At 39.9% G+C, this 26,750-nt stretch overlaps 1 protein-coding gene across 10 annotated transcripts in view; it reads right to left on the bottom strand.

Annotated features, from left to right (window-relative positions):
• kif21b (kinesin family member 21B) overlaps positions 1-26,750 on the bottom strand; it is a 77,128-nt gene that overhangs the window by 12,101 nt on the left and 38,277 nt on the right. For 2 of the 10 annotated variants that reach the window (XM_057361639.1, XM_057361644.1), the window contains exons 9-28: positions 25,891-26,080; positions 25,696-25,783; positions 25,367-25,591; positions 20,093-20,234; positions 19,729-19,873; positions 19,454-19,642; positions 19,175-19,374; positions 18,963-19,070; positions 18,576-18,877; positions 16,262-16,415; positions 15,633-15,836; positions 15,223-15,324; positions 14,971-15,136; positions 14,234-14,294; positions 14,092-14,140; positions 13,771-13,970; positions 13,581-13,655; positions 13,384-13,497; positions 8,444-8,482; positions 1,589-1,725 (exon numbers count right to left, since the gene is read on the bottom strand). In XM_057361639.1, coding sequence (XP_057217622.1) covers positions 1,589-1,725; positions 8,444-8,482; positions 13,384-13,497; positions 13,581-13,655; positions 13,771-13,970; positions 14,092-14,140; positions 14,234-14,294; positions 14,971-15,136; positions 15,223-15,324; positions 15,633-15,836; positions 16,262-16,415; positions 18,576-18,877; positions 18,963-19,070; positions 19,175-19,374; positions 19,454-19,642; positions 19,729-19,873; positions 20,093-20,234; positions 25,367-25,591; positions 25,696-25,783; positions 25,891-26,080 — 2,890 coding nt within the window. The remainder of the gene's footprint in view (positions 1-1,588; positions 1,726-8,443; positions 8,483-13,383; positions 13,498-13,580; positions 13,656-13,770; positions 13,971-14,091; positions 14,141-14,233; positions 14,295-14,970; positions 15,137-15,222; positions 15,325-15,632; positions 15,837-16,261; positions 16,416-18,575; positions 18,878-18,962; positions 19,071-19,174; positions 19,375-19,453; positions 19,643-19,728; positions 19,874-20,092; positions 20,235-25,366; positions 25,592-25,695; positions 25,784-25,890; positions 26,081-26,750) is intronic. The other 8 variants (XM_057361642.1, XM_057361647.1, XM_057361643.1 and 5 more) reach the window with 5 other exon arrangements.

Genomic DNA, 26,750 nt, shown 5'->3' with positions numbered 1-26,750 from the left:
TATACAGTAGGGGGCGCTGTTATACATCTAATAAAAGAGTACAGCATCTATGGAACGATCATCCTTCTAAATCAAATCTGGAGGAAGTACTTGACAAAAAAATGTGTACTTTTGAAAAAACCTACCAACATCAGAGAGGTGATAAAAAGAGCATATGAACACCGGATGAAATATAAAACATACATTTATAGAAAAAAAACATGGGACCATCTATTTTTGGTAAAAATGATGAAAATTGCTGGTGCTGGCTGACTTTTTTTTCAAAAAATATTGTCGGGGAAAGAGTTAAAATGACACTGAAATTGTAATGAAATATAAATGTGCCTTTAGTTTTTATTTTGGCAAATTCATGTCCAATACTGTAATCTCATACAGTACCGGTCAAAAGTTTGACATCACCTGATGTTTCTCATGATCTTACAAATCTTTTTAATCTTTTTAATGTGAAGGTATACGTTTCTATGTTTGAAATTACTTTTGTGGACAAAATTAATGAAATGAATGAATTGCAGCCAATAAGAACCCTTTAATTTAGATTTAAATTCCTTCAATATTGATTAAAAAGCTTCCCAGGTTGGGACCTCAAGAAGCTGGATGATGAAATGCAAATTCTTGACAAAGGGCGACTCCTTCCAAAGATTCATTTGTTTTGGATTCTTTTATTCACAATATAATTCCCACAGTTACAATCAATGGTTTTGATGGGTTTACTATTATTCCAAAATGTGGAAAAAATCAAAACAAATGAGCATGTGATCCTGAACTTTTGATCGGTAGTGTACAGTCACCAACAAAGTTTGTGTTGTTTAGCTGCTGCCTGCTTTGATTCACTGTTTATACAAAACCAATACAAATTTGCCAATAGACTGACCCCCAGTTAACTTCCAGTTTGTGTTTGGCTAGTCTCTAATGATATAACTATTTATATTTTATTTAAATTATGTTAATATTCATTTGTATTATTTTACTGTATAATAATTGTATTAAATAAACGATTTGTTGAATTTTGTTGCATGTTCGTTTTATAAATTAACAATATGTTGAACGGGTCCTGTAGTTCGGTCGCATTAAAGAAACCGTATGGTACATTGACATCTAGCGGTTGAGCTTGGTATCGCAGTCTAAATTCAAAATATTGGAGAGAGAAATTTAGCCAAGTAACGGTTCTTCTCGGTTTCTTTTGATTGTTATCTGAAAATAAATCTACAGGCTCTCTATTGTTTGTGAATGTGTACCGGAGGTTAAGTTGGGGTCACAAAAGTGCGCATGTTGTTAAGATGAAACTTTGCTACTTTATTGTGTTTTACGATTCTAGTTCCCCAACAAAAAACAACAGCAGATTACAAAATAATCATTGCAGTTTAGCGAACAATAACTAAAGAAGTTCATATCTTAGTCGAGTCTGCCCACATTGCCCTTGTTGACATTAGTAGTAGGCTGCTGTGCAGCTCAATAAAACACTCAACCCATGACCTCAGCAACAAGAGAAACTTATTCAACCTGACTTGTGTGCTAACAGTTGTGTGAGTGTTAACGGGTTCAGACACACAGCGAGCTGGTGAACAGGGTGTAATGATGCGTGCTGTACCTTTGGAGCCAGTGAAAAGCAGTTCATCTGTAGCATCCAGACAGAGCACGGGTTTGGTGTGACCCTCAGCCATCGCTACGCACTGCAGAGGGGCCGTCCTGCCCCCCTTCAGCCCACCTGTGGGATTGATCACACCCCTGCACAAAAACAAGCTGCATTTTAAGACACGATTGTGAATGAAGGAAATGTGTGAGGTACTAGGCTTAAGAACAGTAAAGTAAGTGTTTGTTCTTATGCGTCTAAATAGGACACGGCCATCTGTTGAAAAACGAACAGACAAAGGAACATGTTGTGATATTATCATCTGATGTGCTAAAGAATAATATATTTAGCAAGAAAAGAGAGAAAAAGACAAGTCTTCTAACATACAGTATTTTATTCCATCAGCCTATTTGTGAGGTTTAGAAGTCACTATAACGGCCCGTTTCTGAGATCCTGCTGTCAAACCCTGCACACTTCAGACCCCCAACCTCCACCCACTCCCTCTCAAGTTCATTATCAACGTGCTGATACTTAATTAGCTTTATCAGACTCCGGCTGTGATTTACATCACCCGCGAGCAGGCTGCCGTGTCGTCTCCCAAGCGTCTTCCTCTCGGAGCTCCGCGGGTCTTCCGGGATACGACCGTCAGCCGTGCAGATAAAAGTCAGTGAAACAATAGAACAGTCTCCATATATGGAGCAGGTGCTAATTATGTCCCGTCATAGCATCCCACCACTGCAGCAGGAGGGAAAGAAAACGTGATTTTCATGTAAAGGCAACTGTAAAGGGGCGGTCACACTAGACTCTGCGTTTCATTCGCATCCATTCATAGACGTGGACGTTTACATTTCGTGTTTTGCGGAAGTGTAAAGATCAATAGGGGTCATAAACACCTAAACATCTTGACGAGATCTGGGCCACATAGCTAAATTGTCGTCGCTGTACTGTGCTATCGAAATCTCGTATGTCCAATTTTTATGTTTATCAGGAAATGGAATAAAAACTGTACTTTGACAATAAATAATTTAATAATTTAAAAAGTTGACAAGCACTTTTTAATACTTTTTATTGGTTAGATATTTGCAAAACCCAGTGACAAACAAAGAGTGACTAATAATAATGATTTAATTAAAAAACAACCCGCCCCCAAAAAAACAAACAAACAACAACAAAAAAAATCACAAAATATGGAGTTACGAGGTTTCAGAAGGACAGCAGCGATATGATATCCAATAACTACATTTTGATTTCCAGATAACTACTTCCAGATTTTTACGATATTCAATATGCTCTCAATATCTTTGCTTTTGCACTAGAGTGAAGAGCTGATTTTTCCTTTGCTCCAATTTGAAAAATAATACATAATTTGGAAAAATATCAATAAAGCCTTGCACCACTTGCAAATAGTTTTCTGTAAAAACTAAACCATCCCTATATTACAGATTTATATAACAACTTATTCACTATCCGTGTATCTTTTGTGTGGTGCTTGCTGTCGCCATTTTTGTCTATTGGAAACGGTCTATTGGTGCAGTCTTTAGCACAAAAATCATCAATATTCATGATAGTCATTTTATCTAATATTCAACACAATTTTCTCAATATCTAATATGCAACATATCACCTAGCTCTACTTCTGATTATATAAAACACAAATGATGCCATGTGGTTTGCAGTGTTTCTAGAAAATTAGGGATGCACTGATCCCAGTATTGGTATCGGGCCCGATACCAAGCTCATGTACTCCTACTCATATAGATACACCGATCCCAAAGACCGATACCTCATGTGACAGAACTGACTGAAAAGCACATAAAACATTTTCATAACGTGTTTAGTTTCAGTGTGTTGTGCTTGGAAAATTGCCACCTCACACAAAAAAATACTGGTATCGGTATCGAAGAGAACCAGAAAAAATATCGGTACTCGTAGTCGGTTTTTAAAAAATGGTATCGAGCATCCCTATAATGGTAATATTGTCAATGTAATAATATTTATTAGTATTTATTCATTAAAAACATGTTCAAAACAAGTCTTATTAGCCATTATTACTATGTGCTTTGAACTAATCTTACATGCATAAAGAGATCTAGTGTGACTGTCGCCTTAAACAGACCTGAATACCTAAATGAGAAACCACCTGACGTGAACTGAAGCCAAGCTCTGTGTGAGGGGTGTTTCAGATACTTAAATTGGCATTTCAAAGATGTTTGCTTGGTCTTTGCTGACTTAGCAGCGTACCACATGAAGAGGATCCGGTTTTTCATCTTCAATGTCCATATGCCTCTCTTGCAGAAATGTGATCAGCACTTTTATCCGTCCAGTAAAGACATAGCATTTATCCCTAAAATCCCCAAAGGCTGCGATTGATGGATGTGTTAGGACTCTAGACAGGGTTATCCATTCTCCTTGCCATAATGAATATATTATTAACTATTACTCATATCTCAGAGAAAGAGTTGTGGATGTCTTATGACTACATAAAAGTCCATGTGCACATTTCTGTGTTCATATGATGGAGAAGAACAGGAGGTACATGACTCAAGCCTGCGTGCAATGAAGGAGGAACCTTGAATGTCTGAGAACGCAGAGTGACGTGAGCACTTTTCAACTTATTTATAACCACATAACAGTTGAAAAGACCCTTCGCTGGAGACAAGCGGAACGTTGCCGTCTTTGACAGCTTGTGTGCGAGTAAGATGGTCCCAATTAGGAAGCACAGACTTTCCCAGCAGCTCCTTAAGGACATTTCAAACCTTAACCGGTAAAACACAGTCAAACTGTGAATCAGGTCATCCAACCCAACAGTCATGGAGACAGCGGCCTGACAAAAGCGAGCATGGAACGGTTACTCTCAACACTTTTGGGTCTCTCGTGTTATGATGTTAGCATTTCATAGTCGTGTCTAAAGGTCTGACAGACTTGCTATAACCATATAACCATCACACGACACCTGTCACGATCATTCACATCACAATTCAGGGGTGAGCAACGCCCCGTCATGGACACCATCCATTAGCCTCTCCTAAATCCCATAACAATAGCGCAGAGAAGGCGGCGTACGATTGAAAAACTCAATCTCCACATCCATCGTAAAAAGCACCAAGGAGCCAAGTGAAGGTAACATGCACTGACAGCTGGCAAGCCGAATTTCTGCTTAGATTTATGATGGACCACCGCCACAGGCTAAACGCGAGTTTCTATTGCAGGAGAGATTTTGAACACACATGTTGTTTTGATGGAGGAGAGGATTCTTCGATACGCCGCTCCTGAACTTCGGCAAAAGCGAAATAAAACTTCTCTCAAGGACTCACACACTTAAGGGACTGTGACAAGTGAAGAGACTGCAGGGTTGCTTTCTCATTTCTTGTCTTATTTCCGTCTTATTTTCCCATGTTCCCCTGTTGCGAGGAGCGGAGGATGCAATATGTCTGTCAAAATCGCAGGGGGGTCATCTCAGTAGTGACCCCTCCTGGAAGCGGGAAAAATCCTTTCTTTGAGTAAATAGGTGAAAATAATCCTGCAAGCAAACAAAGTAGGCGTCACTTTCCAAAAACCACCTTCTGTTTGGTGTCAATTTCATCCGCCCGAAAGCTTCGCGACTACGGTTGCGCCTGCCAATTAGCCCACATACATTGGCAACCTGGCAGGGCTAAACAAGCCTTCCCCTCCCCTAAAAAAATAATGAGGCTCTTCCTCTCTCAGGCTGACAGCGTTCTCGACCGGCCCAGTCTCGGAACACTCTTTGCTGCCGGCCGAGCGAGACGGAAATGAAGCTGGAGTTTGGGATGAAGGGAAATTGGTCTCTTGTGGGCCGAGAGCTGCCGCTGTCCGGCTCGGCATCTGTGAAGTTCTAATGATGGTGGAGCTGTCAAAGCCTCTGTGCAGGCACAGTCGCGCCGTGGTGACAAGAGGATGGCTGATTAAAGAGGAAACTGGGACATCTCGGCTCTCTGAGTACAGATGAAACGCGGGAGGCGGCTGTTTGCACATTTGTGCTCGCTAAAGGGGGGGGACTCCAGGGGGGCCCAGTGAACCGATGGCGATCGGGGCTCAATACTAACATGGTGTGAAGAGTTTAAATGTTAGCATTTGTAAAAGAGCTTATGTCTGTGTGAACTGAGGAAGAAATATTGACTTGCAAGCTACATAGAAAAAGGATTTGACGAAAGCTGAATTCAAAAAGCATTTTACTTTTGATGTTGTGCTCTGCAATGCAAAACACATCGCTATGATGTAATAGTAAACTGGGTGGTTTCCAGGATGTATTTTTATGTGGTTGGTAAGCCGTTCAGGGTGACTGCTAACTGGCACAAATTGAAAGAAGATGCCACCATGTCTGAGATAATCTGGTCCCGGAATAGAGCTCACGGTTCCCCTTCCTACTAAAAGGCACATATATTCTATCATTATTTATTCACCCTCGTGTCATTCACAATGAATTACAAATATGGGGCAGTCGTGGCCTAATGGTTAGAGAGTCGGACTCGTGACCAGAAGTTTGCCGGTTCAATTCCCAGGGCCGGCGGGTAACGACTGAGGTGCCCTTGAGCAAGGCACCTTACCCCTACTTGCTCCCTGGGCGCTGCAGTGATAGCTGCCCACTGCTCCGGGTGTACGCGTGTTCACGACTTGCTGTAAGTGTGTTCACTACTCTCTGGATGGGTTTAAGGTCAGAGGTCACATTTCAGGTATGGGTCACCATATCTGACTAATAGGTCACTTTAAATATGAACAACACTGATGCTTCAGCAGGCATCTATAAAAAAACACCACATCATTTATCCACAGCATGATTTTTTGCTCATTTGAGCAGTGAAGTGAAGTATTACAAGAGAACTTGAGTGTCATTTAAGAAGGAAATAAATGAAAAATGCTTGCAGTGTTATTTCTCATTGTGAATGTCAATCACACAAACTCAGGGTGCTGTGCCATGCGGCATGTGAAGATTACCGTGACACACCAAAAACAACATCCTATACAATCACAGCCAAAAACACAACATGCAAGCCCTGAAACATCAACAAAAAGCTTTAAAACACTCATTTTCACAAGTGTGAAAACCACACACATTACAACAAACAGCAAGAGCAAATTTCAAAAACAAGGAAATGATGATCTTCTAAAAACCAAACCGTCATGCAGCACATAAGCAAATGAGGAGTGAGCTCAAAGTTCTGCACCGTTCAACTGGGATGGAAGCAAAGACAACAGATGCACAAGAAAAATATCAAACATGTGAAGGGAGAGGTGGGGGGTAAATACTGTTTTCAGGATACGGAGCGTTTTGTGCGTTTCATGGATAAACCAAGAGGGGAGTTGTTATGAATGAACCTTATCGGACCGTTCCCATAGCGGGATTTAGAGCGGACCACTGGGCTTCAAAGAATAAAAGCCTTCCCTACCGACTCATTCAGCTTTATGTAGATCAAAGAGTGTTAATCTGAGAAAAAAAACAATGTATTCTAAAACCGCTTCACAGATACAGAACTAAAACATCATAGCGTGAAGTCTATCATCATGCTGTTTTGTTGCATTTGGGAAATAGTTGATTATCTGCTGACAAGTTAAACCAGCTGTCTGCGATTTCTGCCCTTAAACAGATTAGAATCTCGCTGGAAATTTGGGGCCGAGCACTCCATGTTCCATCACGGAGCCATTAGTTTCTAATGGGATAACAAGAACATTCGAAAGAAACGAGAAAAATGTAATCATGCTGTCAGGATAATAGGACAAGCAGAGGTGGAGAGAAATCGCAGTGTCGCTGTATTGGAACACAGAAAATTGAAACTGTGGGGTTTGTCAGGCAATTTTTGCCGCCTTTTTAACAAAGACCAGGAGAAATCACAAGTAAAAATGATTGAGATAACTGGTTTAACACTTGTTAGACATGTTAACAAGTTAGGCTGGCATCTCACTAGTCGATTTTCCAGTCGATTTCAGTCGTAAGCTTTGTTTACATAGTACTTCGAAAATCAGAGAGTCACATAAATAGATGCACAATCATTTGTATATAATCTGCTACGATCTGAAAAATTAAATACTTTTTTGCTACGATCCCAAAAATTACATACACTTTAGACGGCGAGTATATTAGGGCTGTCAAACGATTAATCACGATTAAATCGTATCCAGAATAAAAGTTTGTGTTTACATAATATATGTCTGTGTACTGTGCATATTAATTTTGTATTTATAAACACATGTATACATTTTTAGGAAATATTTACATGTATTTCTTTGTATTTACCAATAATTTAAATTGTACTTTTTTTTCATTTTTCTGTATACATATAAATATATGCAATAAATATATATATACACATTATGTTTTTATAAACATAAAGTGAATATGCACAGTACACAGACATATATTTTGTAAACACAAACTTTTATTCTGGATGCGATTAATCGTTTGACAGCCCTACAAAATATCAGAGGTAGTTTTTTGGTTCAAAAAATGAGGCCATGATTTCTGCAAAAACAGCTGGTAGACGTGACCACAACCAAAACAGTGTTGTTTGGAGTCGACTAGTGGGCTGCCACCTTTAGATGAGATTTTAATAGGGCTTGCCCAACAGCTCCGCAGGAAACAAATCAATCCAATGATTTTGTGTCATAAGCTGACATTTAAAAGTACATTCAGATCAAAAGTTCAATTTCCAAGACTGGTTTCCTTCCTCTGAACCTCAAAATCGTTCAAGCTATTAAATCAGTCCATACGTCGGTCCGTAAGGTTCGTTCAGTTCTCACGTAGTTCACAGCACTGCACGCAAATGGAAAGGGGACATGCACGCCCGCGCCGTGACCGCGCCCCAAGGGGCGTGGCCGGGCAGGGCCACAGGAAACAGAATGACAGACAGAGATCTCTACCTGAGCACCTCCGAGAGAGAGGAGTCGCTGTCATCCGACCTAAAGGGCAGAACGGCAGTTGGGTTAGGGGAAGGTGGGAAGAGTGAGTAGAACACAGAGTGGAAGAGGAGCCTTCCAGGAAGCAGGCATCAGAGAGGGGGCGGGTCAGGAGCAAAAGGGGAGGAGTTAGCAGGAGGGGTTATGCAGAGTTCATTGGATGGGGGTTACTGGTAAAAGGCTCAGGAAGAGCCCACTCCAAACTTACAAACGGTCAACACTGATGTATTTCTACAGCTCTGTTGTGATTGTCTTAATGAATACTTCATGTCTCAATTCACTCGAGGTATTTTTATTGAGAAAGAAAACATGACTCTCATAATACAGGCTGGTGTTTTAGTGAGACACATCATCAATACACATTTCATCCAGGCAGCATCTCCTATTGAAATGATGACAACGCTATAACACTAGGCTAAATGGCTTTGACTATTTACAGAGACAATATACAAACTAGTGGAGTATTCAAAGCCTTTAGTGGACACAGCAGACATCAAGCACACATTATACTAAATGCTACAGTATTATATTAAATTGGATGATTTCCACGAAACGTGCGAGATGCGATGGATACAAAAAGCAAAAAAAATGTATGCAAAATAACAACATACTGTATTACAATGATGTACATGATAAAACGTACATACATTTATCAAAAACGCATTGAAATTGTGGTTTTAAGGAAAACAGTTTAGGTGCTTAAAAATTTAGCGGCATCTAGTGGTGAGGTTGTGAATTGCAACCAATGGCTCACTCCACCCCTCCCATTCAAAGCACTACGGTGCATGACACAGGACTAAGATGTCATCACGTTTTCGCTTCTTTGCTGAAGGAGATAACATATTTAGGAAATGTGCTCTGTAGCGCAGTTTGACCATTTAGGGCTACTGTAGAAACAACATGGCCCAGTCCATGTGCATGTAGATAGAAATAGCTCATTCTAAGCTAATAAAAACATAACGCTTCATTATGTAAGGTCTTTATACACCTCTGAAGATACTCTATATAACAAAAATGTCTAGCTTTGAGCTCTATCGACAGCATCTGTGACAGAAAACACATCTGTGATGACAGGAGGTCATTTAGACTCATGTTTACAGTAGTGTAGTTGCAATGGAGGTCTATGGGGCACGGCGTTGCATCAGGATGAATATTGACATTCAATCACTGAACTCTGTCAGTAACATGTAAGGGTGGTAAACCCTGTCACTTTTACACAATATATGCCGAAAAGACATAACTATTTACAAAGTAATATCTACATGCAGCAAACTCCACAGGAATTATGTAAAACAAGAAGTTAATCTGCTTTAACAGTTCTTCCACTACTAAAAATGCTGATTCGGACAACTTCACAGCTCAAAAACCACAGTTTTGTACAGAGGCAAATAAACAAAAATAAAGCTTTATGAAATTAGTTTGAATCTCTTTGTAATGTCTTGCCTCATAGACTTCCTGAGGGATGGGTTAAAGTGATTTTCCATAATGTGCTACTTTCACGCCCCTGATACTGTCGATAGAGTTTAACATATACTAAACCCTAAACTTTCCTTTAATTTCATATCAGTCTTTCGATTACCAAATGTTACCGGGCATTCTCCTGTAAAATCCATTTGGCTTTATCAATCCAAGATCAGGTACAACTGCAGAAAAGGATTATGGGTCGCATGGGCTTCTTTCTCATTCAGTACAGGAACGGATTCGCATAGGCCGGTAATAAGGGTCAGGCCCACCGATCTTCAGTCTGCATTTTCTACGTGCGGTGGCGTTTAATGAAGGGAAAGCAAGGTTTTAACAGTGAAAAGAATAACATTATGAACTGCTGGCAGTCCCTCTGAGATGTTAATGAAGTGTCAAACATCATTACTTCTTCATAATTCGGGTTCTGAAGGTTTTTTAGACACACAGATAATTGTTTGAGAAATGGATTCATCGGCGAGTGACCAATTGACAGGACAGTTTGGTTCGGTGTCTCTGTGACATTAACACCAATTTAACTGTTGATGAAGGTCTATTAATACTGGCCTGTGTGAATGTCTCACGTCTGCTGTCCGGTTGTGTTATTTTGCGCTAACTCAAGAGAAGACTGAAAGGTTGTCAAGATTCTAACCTCATCAAATCTGACCAATCATTAGAGATGAGCCTCATAGACAAAAATCATTAAGCTCAGATCATATAGAAAGCTTAGAGACACAGAGATGAGTTGAGATCATTCATTTATGTAGCCGCGAACAGTCATGTGAACGAATGCAATTAATTTTTTTAAATCTCTGTGAACTGGAAGTTTTGATCGTTTTTACTCATATTCTGACGCATTTCCGAGTGAAACAGAATATCTAATGAGAAAAATAGTGGGGTGGCTTGTGGTTTCTATTGCGATTTGATTGGATGTATAAAAACAGCCCTTGCATTTTAAAATGGAACTGGCAGCAATTGGAGGGGAGGAGTTAACAGATGCTCGACCCAAGCTGTCTAACTCAGTGGTTCTCAACAAGGGGGCCGTGGCCCAAAAGGGGTCCCAGCTTACTTCCAAGGGGGCCTCAGGATGACTGATAATTTAAAATTAGACAAAATGAGCATTGAAATAAATTTTAGAAAAACTAAAAAACTATATATTTCTTTTTATTTGTCCATTTTTATACAGGATAAACACTCTTCCCGTTAATATCAAGCTCCGAAATATTTTATTGGGTAGGAATTTTGAGTTTTTGTGAGCGGGAGGGGGGCCTTTGAACATTGTAAAATACAGTGGAGGGCCTTGGAGTCAAAAAGGTTGAGAACCCCTGGTCTAACCGACGTCATTGGAGAAGAATCGCTACTAGAGGGCGGAATTGCATTTTCCGATTTTAAAGATGGGGTAACAGGCAGTTTCTGCAAATCTCATATTAATCTTGAGTACCTATACAGTAGTATTGCATACTTCGTATCTTCGAAGAGTATTTAGTTTGTTAAAATTTATAAAAGAGAGATACAGCTGTTTGATCATTTTGGAAAAACACGAGCTGCTGGAGACAGGCAGGGGGGACGGAACTACAGCACGAGCACACAACACATCATCGCATTAATCCCTTCGTGTTTTTTACATTATGCACGAACATGCGAATTGCCAACAAAACACAGACATATGACCTAGTTTGACTTACCTCGTGCGGTTCATGTCCGGCATATCTTTTAGCGCTGGGACCGCTCCATCTATCAGTTTCAAACGATCTCCAAATCCAGCGTTATATCCACCGTTTATATAACATCCATCACTGAAATGCCGTGAACAAACAAACTACTGACTTCTCTCACTATCGCAAGAGTAACGAGCTGCAGCTGCAGGCCCACAGTGCAGCCGATCTTGACGCAGCGCAACCAATCTTGATAAGCGGGTTTTTCTGATATCGCTCGTCGGTTGGTGCGTGGGCGGGCTATTTCTTTCGCCTTGCCGTGCTTTTCCAGGAGAATTACCCAATAAAAGGAATAGACTTATAAAAAACTTTCCGAAACAAGTTGGAGTGCTGGGGGAGTGTATCAAGCACAGAAATACTACGTCATACGTCCAACTCGTTTTTTAACAAGTTGACCATGTTAAACATGAGAAGCCAGCACGTTTAACAGTGTAAAGAAGTCAGAATGCATGAAATAGCATGTTACACCATCTTTAATTGAAGATTATGAGGGCACACGAATTATAAAAAGAGAATGACACGCACTAATAAACCATTTATAATAAACACTGCAATATTCCATGAAGAAAATAGGAATAGTAATTTTTCATTTCACAGGGACTTTAACAAAGAAGGGGACATTCATTGACACAATTTAAAAATAAAGTTAATTCCTCAAAAACGTAATTAAAAAATATAAACAAAATTGTTCCACGAACACATTTCCAGAAAGAAAATTACTCTAGCTAAAGCCACTATGTTATAATGATGTCAGTAATCGGAAGGACATTTTGGTGCAGTTTCTAAGGTGTTCCAGAAAGTTATTACCTTGTTGCTAGGGTGTTCTGGTTGGTTGCTAAGTCGATTTAAATCAATGTGACTTTTCTGACCAATTAATCGTTTCTGATCATGGTTGTACATTGCTATTTTAATTAAATATTTTAATTAAATTTTTTGCAATGCTATGGTCATGTGACTCAAACCAGGTGTAATTCCCACTAACTATGTTGAACACAAAACAACCATGCTAAACATGGTCGATAGACAGAACACAAAAACACACAGAACTGAAGAATGGGATGGCTTGGTTGAAATTACATTAAGAAAACTGTAGTGTGCTACGCTATGTGCACTATCCCACACTCATCCACACACACACGATCTCTCCGAGTGTGCAATATTCAAGGAGCTGGAGAAATAATGAGATAAATCCCTGACAGGCGCATCAAATGACCAATTTAGATCTCTATGGCAATATCAGAGACTGCTGATTCAATTATGAAAAGAAAGTGCAAACAAAACCCATCTTCAGAGGGTGGAATAATTGGTTATCCTACCCTAATGTGCCCACTTGTGGTGTTATAATGAGAATTCGCAGGAGCTGAACAACTCGCCGTAGCTTCTGCTGTCTGCTTTGAGTTATACTAACCATTCCACTGCAATTAGAAATCAATAATGCCTGCGGCACACGCAGGGTTAAATCGCAGCGCTACTGACTTGCTGGGTTAATAATGCTTATAATAATCAAAGCCACCTGACCTGATAGAAAGCAAAGGAGTTTTTTTATAGCCAAAGGAGGAAGAAAACTAATTGGGTGGAAGGGGGAAACAGCTAAATAAAACTCGGGAAGATGTGGGAGAATGCAAACTAGCATACGGTCAGTGTGGTGACATAAAACATTGGCCCTTCAGGAGCAGGATTGGTCGAAGTTTCTTACATCACAAGACAGATGTGCATGTGTGATCAACTTACTTGTCGAGCGCCGAGCCCTGACTCTGGTTGCTGGTCAGGCGGGAAAACACGTTGCGGTCGTTCCGTGTTCGGAGAGGAGGTGATGAGGGAGGGGTGTATCCGACATCAGGACTTCTGAGATAACAAAAGACACAACAGCTCTTTAGATGGGAGCAAAGAGTGCACTCCATTGTGAACGTGGTAGGTGATACAGTTACCTGTATGGCTGTCCTCGGTCATAAGACTGCCTCCTTGTTAACGGAGATGTGTCTGACCCTCTGGACTGCCTTGGGCTGAATCAAACACACAAAACATTACGTTTCAAACAACAGATTATTTATAAGAATCCAGATTCTTATACAAAGACTAAACATCAGTCCTGTTAAACTGAGTACTGGTGGCACTCACAAAGTGTGTCCTCTAACCGGGAGGCAGATGGTTCGTGTCACCAGCTCCCTAGAATACAGCTCTTTAAGGAGCAGGCCGTTCTCGTGGATCTCTGAGAGGGACGCCAGTGACTTGGTGATGTTCTTGGTGGTGGGGTCCAGAATGGGTCCTAGGTACTCGGCAGACACCGCCTTCATTTGTACAGAGAGTCGAGGCTCAACCTGTGAACACGTGATAAATATATAAACACAATGCAACATCGCCACCTGGTGGTTATTCTGTTAACACACAGAAGTGAGGAAGGGCTCTTTCCAAGAACAAAGGCAAGAGAATGAGCTTTACCTTTCTTTTAATGTCATCTTGACTGGCAGACAACTTCATTTGAGGGAAACTACGGACGAACAAATGTAATGTTTAGGTTAAAACTGATAGATTTGTTCAGGTTATGAAACTGCGTGCGCGTGTATGTGGATGCAATTCATACCAGCTCTCTGATGCCTGACTTAACTCAGACGCCTCTTCATCTGTGCTTGCATAGCCGTTCTCTGCATACAAAAAAGAAAAAATTACAGAAATTACTTTTTAACAGCAAGATGAAAGGTACTTTTAAAAAAGGTATTGCCATAAACAAAAAGACTGTCTGGTTCAACTGAATGAATGTAACACCAGTATGTACAATAAAAAGTAGAGAAACTAAAATGGAGAAATATACAGATAAAAGAAATGAAACCAGACATTTTCCCAGCTGCGCTATATGATGTTCATAGACATTTTTCAAACTTTCTTGATTTATTAATTTTTTTATATAAAATATTCTGGTTAAATAATTCTGGGTAATATTCACATATCTTTCTAAAGGACAAAGAAGGAAAAGCAACTCTGTCATACAAAATGCAATAATGAGTTGAAGGTTTACAGTCTAATATAAATCTTAAAGCCACCTGTGCCACCAATAGCCTCTTTCTTTCTTTCTCTCTTTCTTTCTTGACCTTTGTTTCTTTCTCGTTCTTTCTTGACCTTTCTTTCTTTCTTTCTTTCTTTCTTTCTTGACCTTTCTTTCTTTCTTTCTTTCTTTCTTGACCTTTGTTTCTTGACCTTTCTTTCTTTCTTTCTTGACAGTTGTTTAATTTGTGATTTAGACAGGTTCTTAAAAATGCGGTCTGTGAAGAAGTCTTAAAACACTCAAAATGTGGTGAGCTCTTTTTGTGAATAAATAATTACCCTGTTGGACATTGTGAATTAGGGCCTGTAATTCAGGGATACATTCTGCCTTTTCTCTCAGAGCATCCAGGATCATGTGATTTTGGGAGGAGCCAATCACATCCGTCTGCCGTAACTGACCCTCCAAGAGTCGAATCTGAGACTCTTTCTGAGCAACCTGCAAGCCCTGAACGCACATAAATTGCATGTGTTATTTTAGTACATTCTCTTTCTTATTTAAAGAAAGACTGAAAGACTACTGTCTGGACTCACCTTGTCAATGGAGGCTTTGAGGAAGTAATCTAGTAAAGACCGAGCTTCAGCCAGTGAGCACGAGCTGATGACCACTGACGTGTCCACAGAATCCAGCTCATCCTACAGGAAACATGCACGAGATCTCATCAAAATTAAAACGTTTAGCTAAGAGCCGCTCACTTAAAAACAACTAATTAGATTAAAGGTTTTCTGAGAAAGGGCTTTCCAGTTTTATGTGCAATGTTGATATCGGATTAAAGATGGATATTAAACTGTGGACAGATTGTGAGAAGGCCATTTGAATCTGAGACTACTTATGTGCAAATTGAGCCATTTCCATTTCACACACAAGACACAAGTCAACTTTTATTATAATATAATATTTTATTATAATAAATATTGTAAAATGCATGCGGGGTGATCTTTACCTTGGTCTCCTCGATCTGTACGATGGTGGCCTGGCAGTCTGACAGACTGTCACTGATGTAGTCAATGTTGGCATTGAGAACCTCAATCTCCTCATTCATCTCCTGAAGGAGTCTCTCCTCCTCTTCCTCTCTGAAGCTCTCGTTCAGTAACTTCTCTCTCTTACGCAACAGCGCCTCCTGCTGCACGGACAGCTCTTCACGTTTCTGAAGGACACAGGAAGAAATAAATGACAACATACTGTTACTCAAGTCAAGAACAACGCCTAGTTCAAAGATCTTTCTGACTGTTGAGTATCTAGGAATTATTGACCTCATATACACACAATGAAAAACCAAACTTGCAGAAAATAAAATTGGGAGGCATATGAAAATAAAGGACTCAATAAAACATACAAAAATAAAGTAAATTTAATAAAACATTTTTTAGTATTATTTTTCTTTGATTACCTTGTATTTTTATCTACCGGTTTATCTGTGCATTTATATTTAATTTTACATATTTATTTATTTTCTGCAGGTTTGGTCCCCCATACGAAAAACACATTTTTTTATTCAATTCAATTCAGGTTTGGTCCCCCACACAAAAACATCTGTAAAATTTGAATTTTATGAAGAAAAAAGTCTGTCACCTTGATCAATCGATCCATATCAGCTTCCACATTGGTGATGGTCATTCGTTGCATCACAATGTCCATGATTCTTCTCTCCAGAGCTACCCACTTCTGTCGGGCTGATTTTGAGAAACCAGGGCTTGTACTCTTCCTTTGGAATTTCTTCCTGCTGCTAAAAAATAAAAACGTAGAAATGAGAAAGTACAATCTACACATAATGTAAACAGAACCCAATAGACCAAGACTAAGAAAAATACTAAAGAACATTTGTCTTAGCCTGTAAATGAGCCATTTAAAAATCAACATAAAACAGGATTGAAAGGATTTTAGAATGACACATTTCTGAGCAAAACTGAATATTCATCGAGAAATAATATGCAATGGGACTTGATTTACTTGGATTAGACAGCAGTAAATTGGTCAGTAATATTCTCTACCTCTATGGCCTTGATTACATCAATATAAAAAAACGCTTTGATACAGATGTTCAAAGTAATTTTTGTGATTTAATGTTTATTACATACAACCATCTTACATAGAAAATTCTGTGAAAATATAATCTTAATATCTTTAATACTGACTGAGTAAAGCCATCAAAAATTGAAATAGACAAATGAATAGCTGAAATCCAACTTTGACGCTCCCAGTGTTTCCCATAGGATTTTAACATACGCGTGGCGCTGGAGATGTCACAAACTAATTAGCATATTTGTGACATCATCACGTCATGCTACTGTTAGCACTTATCTGTTTTTCTTCCACTCTCTGATCTGTCACATTATACTGTATTTTACAATGGGATGCCACCAGCAGTCACTTTAACCGCTGATAAAATCCTGATTTATAAACGCAACATCATCGGACAAAATCACAATACAGTACATCTACATGAAAGAGCGGCTATATGCTGTTTGCCCTTTCTCCACAATGTGTTGCTGTATTACGAACGCTTCTTTGACATTCTGTGACATTACAGACAATATTTTTAGTCATTTTTTATTTAAAGAGTGCCTAAAGAGTAAATGTATCATAACTGATAAAGTATATTTGATTTTCGTTACTTTATTTCCGTGAACATATAGCTGCCATAGTGCAACATTCAAAATAAAAGCACAAAAGATTAAATGCACTATGGACACCTTTATTATTACTGGGGTTAATAAAAGAAACAGGCTCTAAAGAAAAATAGACCAAAACAAGAGGAAATGCGGTCTTAAAACGTCAAACCTCAATCGTTACAGCACTTTAGAATGTACTTTTAGAAACTTGGACAAAGTAGCTGCGTCTTCGAAGGCTGCATGCGTCCTCCGGAGATCACATTTGTCGGCCGAGGCCGGAGGTTTATTCAGGTATTATTTCAGAAAAGCAACTGCTACATTGGGTAAGTGACACAAACTCTTCTTAAGAGAGATAAATATAAATGTTATAATGTTTTTAACTGAAATGAGCCTGTATCAAACCTCCTCCGCAAATGGACGAGGTGTTTGTAGTTGACGCATGCCGTTGCCGTTGTGCTATTATTCAGGCTTCAGGCTCATGCAGTGTACATGGGACAATAAGGGCCTGATCAGACAGAACGCACCTTTTGTTGCGAGACGCGACTCTTTTGAATTGTTTCAAGGGAGCGTTTTGCGCGCTGCTTATGCACGCCGGGCTCCTCGCGTTTTACGCGGAGCGCTCCGAGCGCCCGAAGTTGAAAAAAAATCAACGCTGAGCAGAAAAACGCTTGACGTCATGTGCGCTTTTTTCCATTGTCCAATCGAACGAGTGAAGAGGCGGGGCTTTCCTTGTGGCAACGGAAGTTTACAGATGCTCGGAACGCCTGGAGACATGGAGGAGAAACTTGTTGTGGCTGTTTCGGGTTACCTAGCAACATACAAAAAAAACGCTGCTCTTTTGGTGACTCTTTTAAAAGAGCAGCGCGGCGCGCCTCGCGTTTTCGTACATGAAAAGCGCGTTCTGTGTGATCGTACCCTAATCCAGCAGCAAAAAAGTTAATTACCAAGAGGGCTGAGCGAGCGACTGAGCGTATATTGAGCGAGCAGAATTTTCAGAAAGGCGCTCTCCGCTCCGCGAGAAATATGAACGCTCACATGCGCTGACTCGCACCAAACAAGTCAGGAAGGAGAGCTGTTTATCCACTAGTTATTCGATCACAGATACAGTCATTAGCACGGATGGATACTTTTTTTTTGGACGCCAAATATACTTGGGCGGCCATAAATATACCTGGGCGGACCGCCCAAGTAAATGCATTGTATGGGAAACGCTGGACGCTCCTAATCTCATCATTAGATTTGTGTGTTATTCAAATGTATGGTAACTTGCTGACCTTGCCATTTTTCCCGCACTCCCATGGTTGTCATTCTCTCCCAGGTATCCATCGAGTTTGGTGTTCCACTGGCGTATGATGCTGGACACTGAGCGTGTAGATTCGGGTTCAGTGGAAGTCGTGGTCGTGCTTGCAAAAAGCTCTACTCCAGAGTCCACGCTGGTGAGTCTGCGAGTCACCCGTCCCGCCACACGCTCTGACATGGGCTTGGCCAGCCGCCTCAGCGCTGTCACTTCCTGCGTTTTTCTTTTCAGCACCATCTCCTGTTGACGCTTCTGAGACTCCAAAGAACGAATCTGATACTGATAGAGAAAGACCAGAGTTTAGCGTTCTGTCAAAACTGACGAGGATGCAACTAGTAGCCTTGACTGTCAATTCAAGTCAAACCTCTTGTCGTCGCTGTTCTTTCTTTAGCTGTGCGATTTCTCTGTTCCTCTTAGCCTCGATCATCCTCCTCCTCTGCTGTTCTTCTTTCATCTGCTTCATCAGGGCCACCTACAGATGAAATGACTGACACAGTGAGTGAAACGTGCTGCCGTTCCACCTCGAGGCCTCTAGGGGGCGGCACAACTCCAAATATGAAGCTCTCCTACTCTCACCTTGGCTTTCTTCATCTCCGTCACTTCAGACTGCAGTTTCTGCAGCTCTCTCTCATAGCGTCCCTGGTTCTTCAGCAGACGAGCGTGTTCTTTCTGAGCGGCCTGCAGCTTCATCAGGTCTCTGTTCATCTCCTTCAGACGCTTCTCGTAGTCTGATTTGATCTTACTGGCCTTCTCTTCAGTGTAGTTCTCCATGGACACTGTTTTCACACACAAGAGAACAAGTTGACATTCTGCGCGCCAAACGGAGCCCTCACGACAAACAGATATAAAACTCACTGAGGTTTTGCAGCACACGGTCTCTCTCCAGCTGCGTGTCTCTGATCTTGTTCTGAAGCAGAATGAGTTTTTCCTCGTACCGGTTCTTCAGCGTGAGCAGCCGTCGCTGGCTGTTCTCCAGCTCGTCTATGAGTTTCTGCTTGATCTCGATCTCGCACGTCAGATCCGCCAGATCCGCCTGGAGGTTCACTGGGGGGTCAAAGGGTCACAGGTTCAGGGTCAGGTGATACAAAAGGCTCATTGGACATTTGTAACAAGTGCATCCCAGAATGCACCTTTCTCTTCTGAATCAGAGTCCGAGTCCACCAGGCTCTCGTCGCTGTCGAACTCTTCGTCCTCGCGGTTCTCCTCTTCCTCCTCTTCGTCTTCATCACAACCGCTCTCCACCTGGTCGTCCTCCTGAAGGGGATACATGCCATCCTGGAGAAATGAAAGAGACGAAGAGGAGATTTGCTAAACCATGCGTAGGACAGATAAAGCTCATGTTTAACAGATATCAATGGAAATGTTGTGTTGTGTTAGAATTGTAATGACATAACGCAACAACGCATGAAATCCAGTTTGACGTCCTTGCTCTGTTATACCCACCAGACTTGCATGAACACTATAAACCCCATTGAAAGAAACTTGATTTCTCACCTCCTCAGGTTCATTATCAGAATCCCCATCTCCATTTTCTCGTCTCTCCACAATTTCTCTGCTCAATTCATTCTCGCTTTTTTCACCATTTTCCTGAGGAAGAAGTTTGGCTCTCTTCTTTAAACCCTTTTCTTTATCAGGACTACAAAGACAAAAAACACAGGTGCAATATTATTAGCAAGACAAAAGTCAAAAACAATTTTTTTTTTTGCTTAACCGGTAATGCATGAGGCACGAAAATGGCTCGATCACATTGCAAAAATTGATTTTTTATGTAGTATTTTTGTCTTGTTTTCCAGTAGAAATGTCTTAATGCTCAAATCAAGATATATTTACTCCAGACACAAAATGACCAAAGATATTTAGTCTTGTTTTAACAAAATGTAAATAAAAGAAATATTAAAATGTAATGGTTTCTACTTGGTAAGAAAATAATATTGAACTGAAAACTTACAGTAAATAAAGTACTAAAAACTTAATACAAGTTTATTTTTCTTCACCCATTGGCAGATTTTTTGGGGGGTTTGTTTTCATAATTTTACTTATATAATATAATAAATGTATCTTCATTTTAGAATTTTGAGACATTTGTAGTATAAAACAAGACAAAAATACAAAGAAATTCATTTTTTGGAGCGTGTATCCGGAATATGCAAAAAACGCTAAATTTAAATGCATTCTAAGGCCGTGTTCAGACTTGACTTCTTTTTCGAAGCTGCTAGCGTCTGTTTTACATTACAATCCTATGGAGTAAACCGTGTTTTTAAAAACCGTCCTGAGTGCTTTTTTAAACGCCATCGCCATTTTCTGCCGAAGTAAAACATTTCTGAAAAAAAACGCCCTACGTCAAGCTCCTTTTTCACAGCTACCCGTTTCCATAACAACATGCGAGGAACGTGATTGGTCGAGAAGGCTCAAGCACGAAAAAATAACATGGCGGCCGAAACGCCCGTTGGAGCATAGTTTTGTATACTTGCAAGTGTCATTTTCACTTTCAACAACTTTTGATTGCATTTCTAACGATAAATTAGTATTGTCGTTTTTAAATATGTGATTAGTTATTGCAAAGACGCTCTCTGTTTATAATTCAAATAGACTTCCGTTACGCTGCCTATCTGTTTCTCTGGGCTGCCTTCGTGCACAGACATTGCCTCCGAAGTAGACATGTGCCCGGTTAACCGCGGTTACCACCAAATCCTGCTGAAACCGAGCTGGCTGCAATAATGCAAGGTATCGTTTATTTTATTGATGCGTAGCTTGTCCGTGAAGCACGGCTCTGGGATCAGTAGGAAATGCTGCTCGATCTAAAAGCAGTGCGAGTTTGAGTCGCTTATAACGTGCATTTGAAAAAGCAACACCCGTCAAACATGATCATTATAAATATACTTTATTATCATAAAAATACCTGAGGAGGCTTGAGGATCGGTGATAAAAACATGTCCTTAGGCATTTCCTAGAACTACGTGTGTTATGGTCTTCTTCTGCAGTGCGTATTTGGAGTTTCTGCACGAGAGCGCCCTCTGGCTTTCGGATGCAGCAGCATTTTACCGTACTTCACTCACAAGTTGTGCATAAATCACGTGATATATATTTTCGGTTAACCGGGCATATGTCTACTCCGAAGTCATGGCGTTCAGCTGCTAGCGTTTTTTTTTCTAAAAAAACGCCTTTGTCAACTTTCAAGTGTGAACATGGGTTAAGTCGCTTTGAATAACAGCATTTGCCAAATGTACAAACATAATAACAGCGCTCTAATGTAATCAATACAGCATTCGTCATAAAATCCTCTTTACAATCACACAAAAGCACCTTGAAAATCCTAAAAATTCAGACATTTCCACCAAACGGCACAAGCAATCATCATTGAATCATCACATAATCGTACCGCAGGGACTCATGCAGCCCAGAGATTTATCTTAAACCTTCCGCTTTTTACCCTTTACTGACCAGTCAGGTCCTCCAACAGTAATAACTTCTGAGGTTTAGAAATTACACATGCCCTCTATCCCATTACAAGCACATTAAGAGGCGTTCAGATGAGCAGCATGTTCCTTTAGTCTCAAGCATTATACAGAGAGGTGCTTGTATCTGTGCCAGCCCAATGTCCTCATATAGTGTCAGGACATACTGGCACACAAACACACACACACAAACAAACACATAAATCTTACTGTGGCACATTTTACAACCTTTTATCATCTCAGTAACAAAAAAAGCACAGAGGACAAAGCTATTATAGTGATACAGATAGATAATGAGCAATAAATCACAAGAGCTCAGTTTATGCCCAGAGAGAGAGAGAGAGAGAGATTAGTCATTACTTTTAGAAAACCAATGAGAAATGTATTTCTTGTGTTGATGATATTCATTAATCCTTAATTTCCTGAAGATCTTCTAATTCTGTCACACTGCAAAATTGAACTTCTAAGTATTATTCTTAGTCTTGTTTCCTTTTGCAAATATCTACAAATAACTAAATCCAGATACATTTACTTGAGAAACAAAATTACTAAAGATATTAAGTCTTATTTTCTGTAAAATGAAGTTAAACCATCTGCCAATAGGGTAAGAAAAACAACGTATTAAATGAATGATTTAATAAATATGTAAAACCTAATTCAAGTTTATTTTTCTTATGTATATTCGTATACTAGGGGTGTTCGGTTCCGGGTTTTTTGGAGTCGACTCTGATTCTCGACTCCCACTTTTGGATTTGATGGAATCGACACTTCGACTCCATTTACTGTCATTCAAAACGGGCTCAGAAATGCGAATATAGTCGGAGCCAATAGCCTAGTGGGCAGTGCTCCAACATGTTGCGCATCGGGCGACTAGGGTTCGATTCCCATCTCATGGTCCTTTCCCGAACCCACCCCCTTCTCTCTCCCACTTCGCTTCCTGTCCTCTCTAACAATAGCTGTACAATTAAAGGCAAAAACAGCAAAAACAAATCTTAAAAAAAAATATGTACGAAAAATAAACGAATGAACTTCAGCTTGGGAACTTTGGGCTGGCAACCAATCTCCATAGTCACTAGCAAATACACATGCAGTTGAGCAACGAACACCATCACAGAGAGTTTTTTGTGCCGTCAGACCAGTTACTCCTTTCTGGTCCTAAACCGATGTGGTTTTCCAAGCGCACGCAGCGCAAGGACATGACGGACCAGGTCTAACCGTAGCTGTAGACTTATGGTAAAGCTAAGACATTTCGTTTCCTTTATTATTTTTATAATTTTTTTATTGCATCGATTTTGGAGAGTTACAGTTACACAAATGAATATGTTTTGTACTTCAAGACGCCGCGTTTCATTGTTTTGAATTGAGGCTCCGTAAATGTGCGCTAAACAAGCGTAAAACATTTTTTATTTATTTTCGTTTATATATTCACCCTAGGCTAAGTTTAACATATATTTTTTTAAAGGAGAAAAGACATTGAGCCTACCTTGTGTTCTTTTCTTAATGTAACTCATTGCCTTTCTGTGTTGGGCATTTAACAATAAAAAGTATTTAAAAACATCAACATGTCATTTTAAATCCAACAAATATGCTATAATAATAACCCAGCAACAAGAAATTAATATATGATTTGTGACTTCCTGGCTGTTGCTGATTTTTTACGTTTTTAAGATGGATGAAATGCTTTATAATTTGTTTGATGTGTGTCCAGTTATGCGCACAGACTCACATTTAAGCAAAGTCTTAACAGTTGTTTATAGAAATAAAAGCTTGAAGAGGGACAGAAGAAATATGCGAGAGTTTTTAATAAGAATTTGAGAATTTAATGTGATCGGATTGAAGGTGAAGAATGAACGGGAAATATTGCTGCCCTATTGTGAGAGAACCAGTAGGCGTCGCTCATGCTCGGATTACCACAGTGTTTTTGATCGGATGTAAACGTGTACAGTCAGAGGAGTGGAGGTATGACTTTTACCTGATTAGTTTTTAAATGTTCATTGTTGCTTTGCACAAATCACAAAGACAATTTAACCGATTTGAGTCAATGACAACATTAAAAATTACGGAGTCGACGAGAGTCGATTCCTGTCTTGGAGTCGATTCCAACTTTAGGGACATTAAGAGTAGGGCTGCAGCTATCGATTATTTTAGCAATCGAGTATTCTACTGATTTTCCATCAATTAATCGGGTATTCGGATAATAAATATTTTTTCTTTATTAAAGAGAAATACTAAATGCACAAGAGAAAATAATACAGGTCTCTTAAAATGAACAACTAATTTGTTTCCTTTTTAGAAAAAATAAAAATTGTATTGCTGAAATTGCATACATTAATATCTGTGAAAAGTTAACCCATTTAATACATTACACTGCCATATTACATTCAAAATGCAATATAATACAAATGTATAAATAAGAAACATTAATAAAAATAGAAAGAATTATTTCAAAGGTCAACAACTAACTTTGCATTTAACAAATAGTCATATATTTGTCCACATAAAAATACCAAGTTAACCAGACTTTTATTTTGGCAGTTTGTCTGAAGACGCTTATTTTTTAGTATGTCTGTTTCTTCACTCAAACCGTGAAAAAAACTCTCAGAGCAACTCTGGAGATGAAGTTCATGTGTTCATGTCCTTATAACGCGCAGACAAATTCATGAGCATCACGCGTGTAGCATGTTAAACTGTGCAGTTCACTCACTCAGACACGCAGAACAGACAGATGACATGTGTAAATAACAGGATTCGGCGTCCACTAGTCCGCATCTAGTTTGATGGACTCAATGCAGCCGGAAAACAAGTTTCACTCGCAAAATAGAACTAAGTAAAATAGCAGTTCACCATTTCATTTGATATTTAACTGGAAAACTAAGAATTTCTTTCAGCTTTAACACTTAATGTGCTTAAAATGATATTTTCTGACTTAAGATGCTAGACATATTAAACGTCTTGGGTATTTGGACTTCTTGAGCATTTGAGTATGTACACCAAACATGGTAAAATGTCACACAACACGGCTGAAATGATCATTTAACTGGATTTTTACATTTCATAAGGACACCGAAAGTGGTGCTTATGAGGGGTTGCAAATCTTCAGAATGTTTTAGTGTATTTTTGCAGGTCTGCTAAGGTGTTGAAGGGTGTTTTGTGTGGTTGCTTACTGGCCCAAATAAAAACAACCCACCTTCGCTCTCTATGATACTCTACTGAGATTTTCTATGTGATTTTATTGTCTGTCATGTGAAATGAGAATGTTTAACATCTTTAAATATCTGTATGGAGATCTTCATGGACCACCCTCAGACCTCACCTCTTCCTCCTCTGGTTTTTCTCCTTCTTCTTCAGCCTCTCCACGTCTAATTTGGCTTGACGAATGACATCTGTCATCTCCGCATCCACGGAAACGGAGGGGGAGGAGCAAAGAGAGAGTCCTGGAGCAGCGGGGTGAGAAGGGGGGTATGGAGAGCGGGAAGAGAGACGAGACAAACTCCGCCTCAGAGACTCGTTCATGGCCTCACTCTCCAGCAGTTTAGACCTGAGACAGAAAGACAGAGAGAGAGAGAGAGATGAGTCTTCTATTACTAACATACGAAAACAAGATGTGAGTCTACTCGTGAGTGAAGTAATGTCAAGTGTTACCTCAGCTCTTCAATCTCTCGAATGTAGTTCTGGATTAGATTACCAATCTCCTCATTTGTTTCGCCTGAGTAAAATGAAAACAATTTGTCTATAAAGAAATTAAAAGTCAATACAGACAATAAAAAAAGAGAAAATCGCTAACGCAACCAGTAACGTTTATGGTAATACCTCCGGTAACCACCAGGAGTCTCTCACCTGTCTTTGTGAGCAGCAGGTTAACTCCGTTTGTAAGGAGCTGAGTGACCCGTGTGTTGAGGTGGTCAATTGTCTCTTGCATGGCTTTGACTCTCATACGCAGCGTATCGTTCTCCTTCTGAAGCATCGAGTTCTCCTGAAACAAATCGCTAAATCCCTCGGATCCATCTTCACAGGCCACTCGCTTTCCCTGAGAAACACAAAGCGTGTAAGAGGAAGCATTGACCTCACCCGACCCATCCCCCCATCCACCTTCTCTGATCTGTCAGGACGGTTCATCTCACTCAACAGCATCACAGCTAAACGCGACCATTATCGACAACTGTTTATCTTCCCGGTCGGGCCGAGACACTGAGCTCACAATTCGCTCCATTAACTTCACCGTGGGGCAAGATGAGCCGAGCCTGTTCTAAGCGTGTCATCATGCCCCACATATTCAGTGTGCATCAAAGCCTGTTACATAAACAGCTAGTGCTCGTACTGGGTGGCATTGGAGGAAAACCAACATGTGAGGAGATGCAACAAGGTCACCAGACTGTCTGTTGTAAATCTGTAAAGTTCTGTGTTTGATCGTGTAAAAGAGGAAGTGATTGTTTAGCTGCTCCATGTTGCTTCAACATCGGCTGAAAATGTTTCCTCTCGTACAATAAACATGTAAGAAGATCCCATGCAGATTTTTGTCAATTCTGCCCCTATGAAACTGGTTCCTACAGTGTTTAACATCTTGTCATGGCTTTTATTTTATCTATACAACTCACAAGGAAAAATACTCGGGCTGTCACGATTAAATAATTTGGCTGGTTAATTGTCTAATAAATAATTGCGATTATCTGTTTTAAGGCTTTGACAATTATAAGAGA

Source organism: Triplophysa rosa, linkage group LG20 (genome assembly GCF_024868665.1).
Source record: "Triplophysa rosa linkage group LG20, Trosa_1v2, whole genome shotgun sequence".
NCBI classification, from domain to species: Eukaryota; Metazoa; Chordata; class Actinopteri; order Cypriniformes; family Nemacheilidae; genus Triplophysa; species Triplophysa rosa.
The sequence above is the reverse complement of the archived record's forward strand: the minus strand, read 5'-3'. Positions and strand labels throughout refer to the sequence as shown.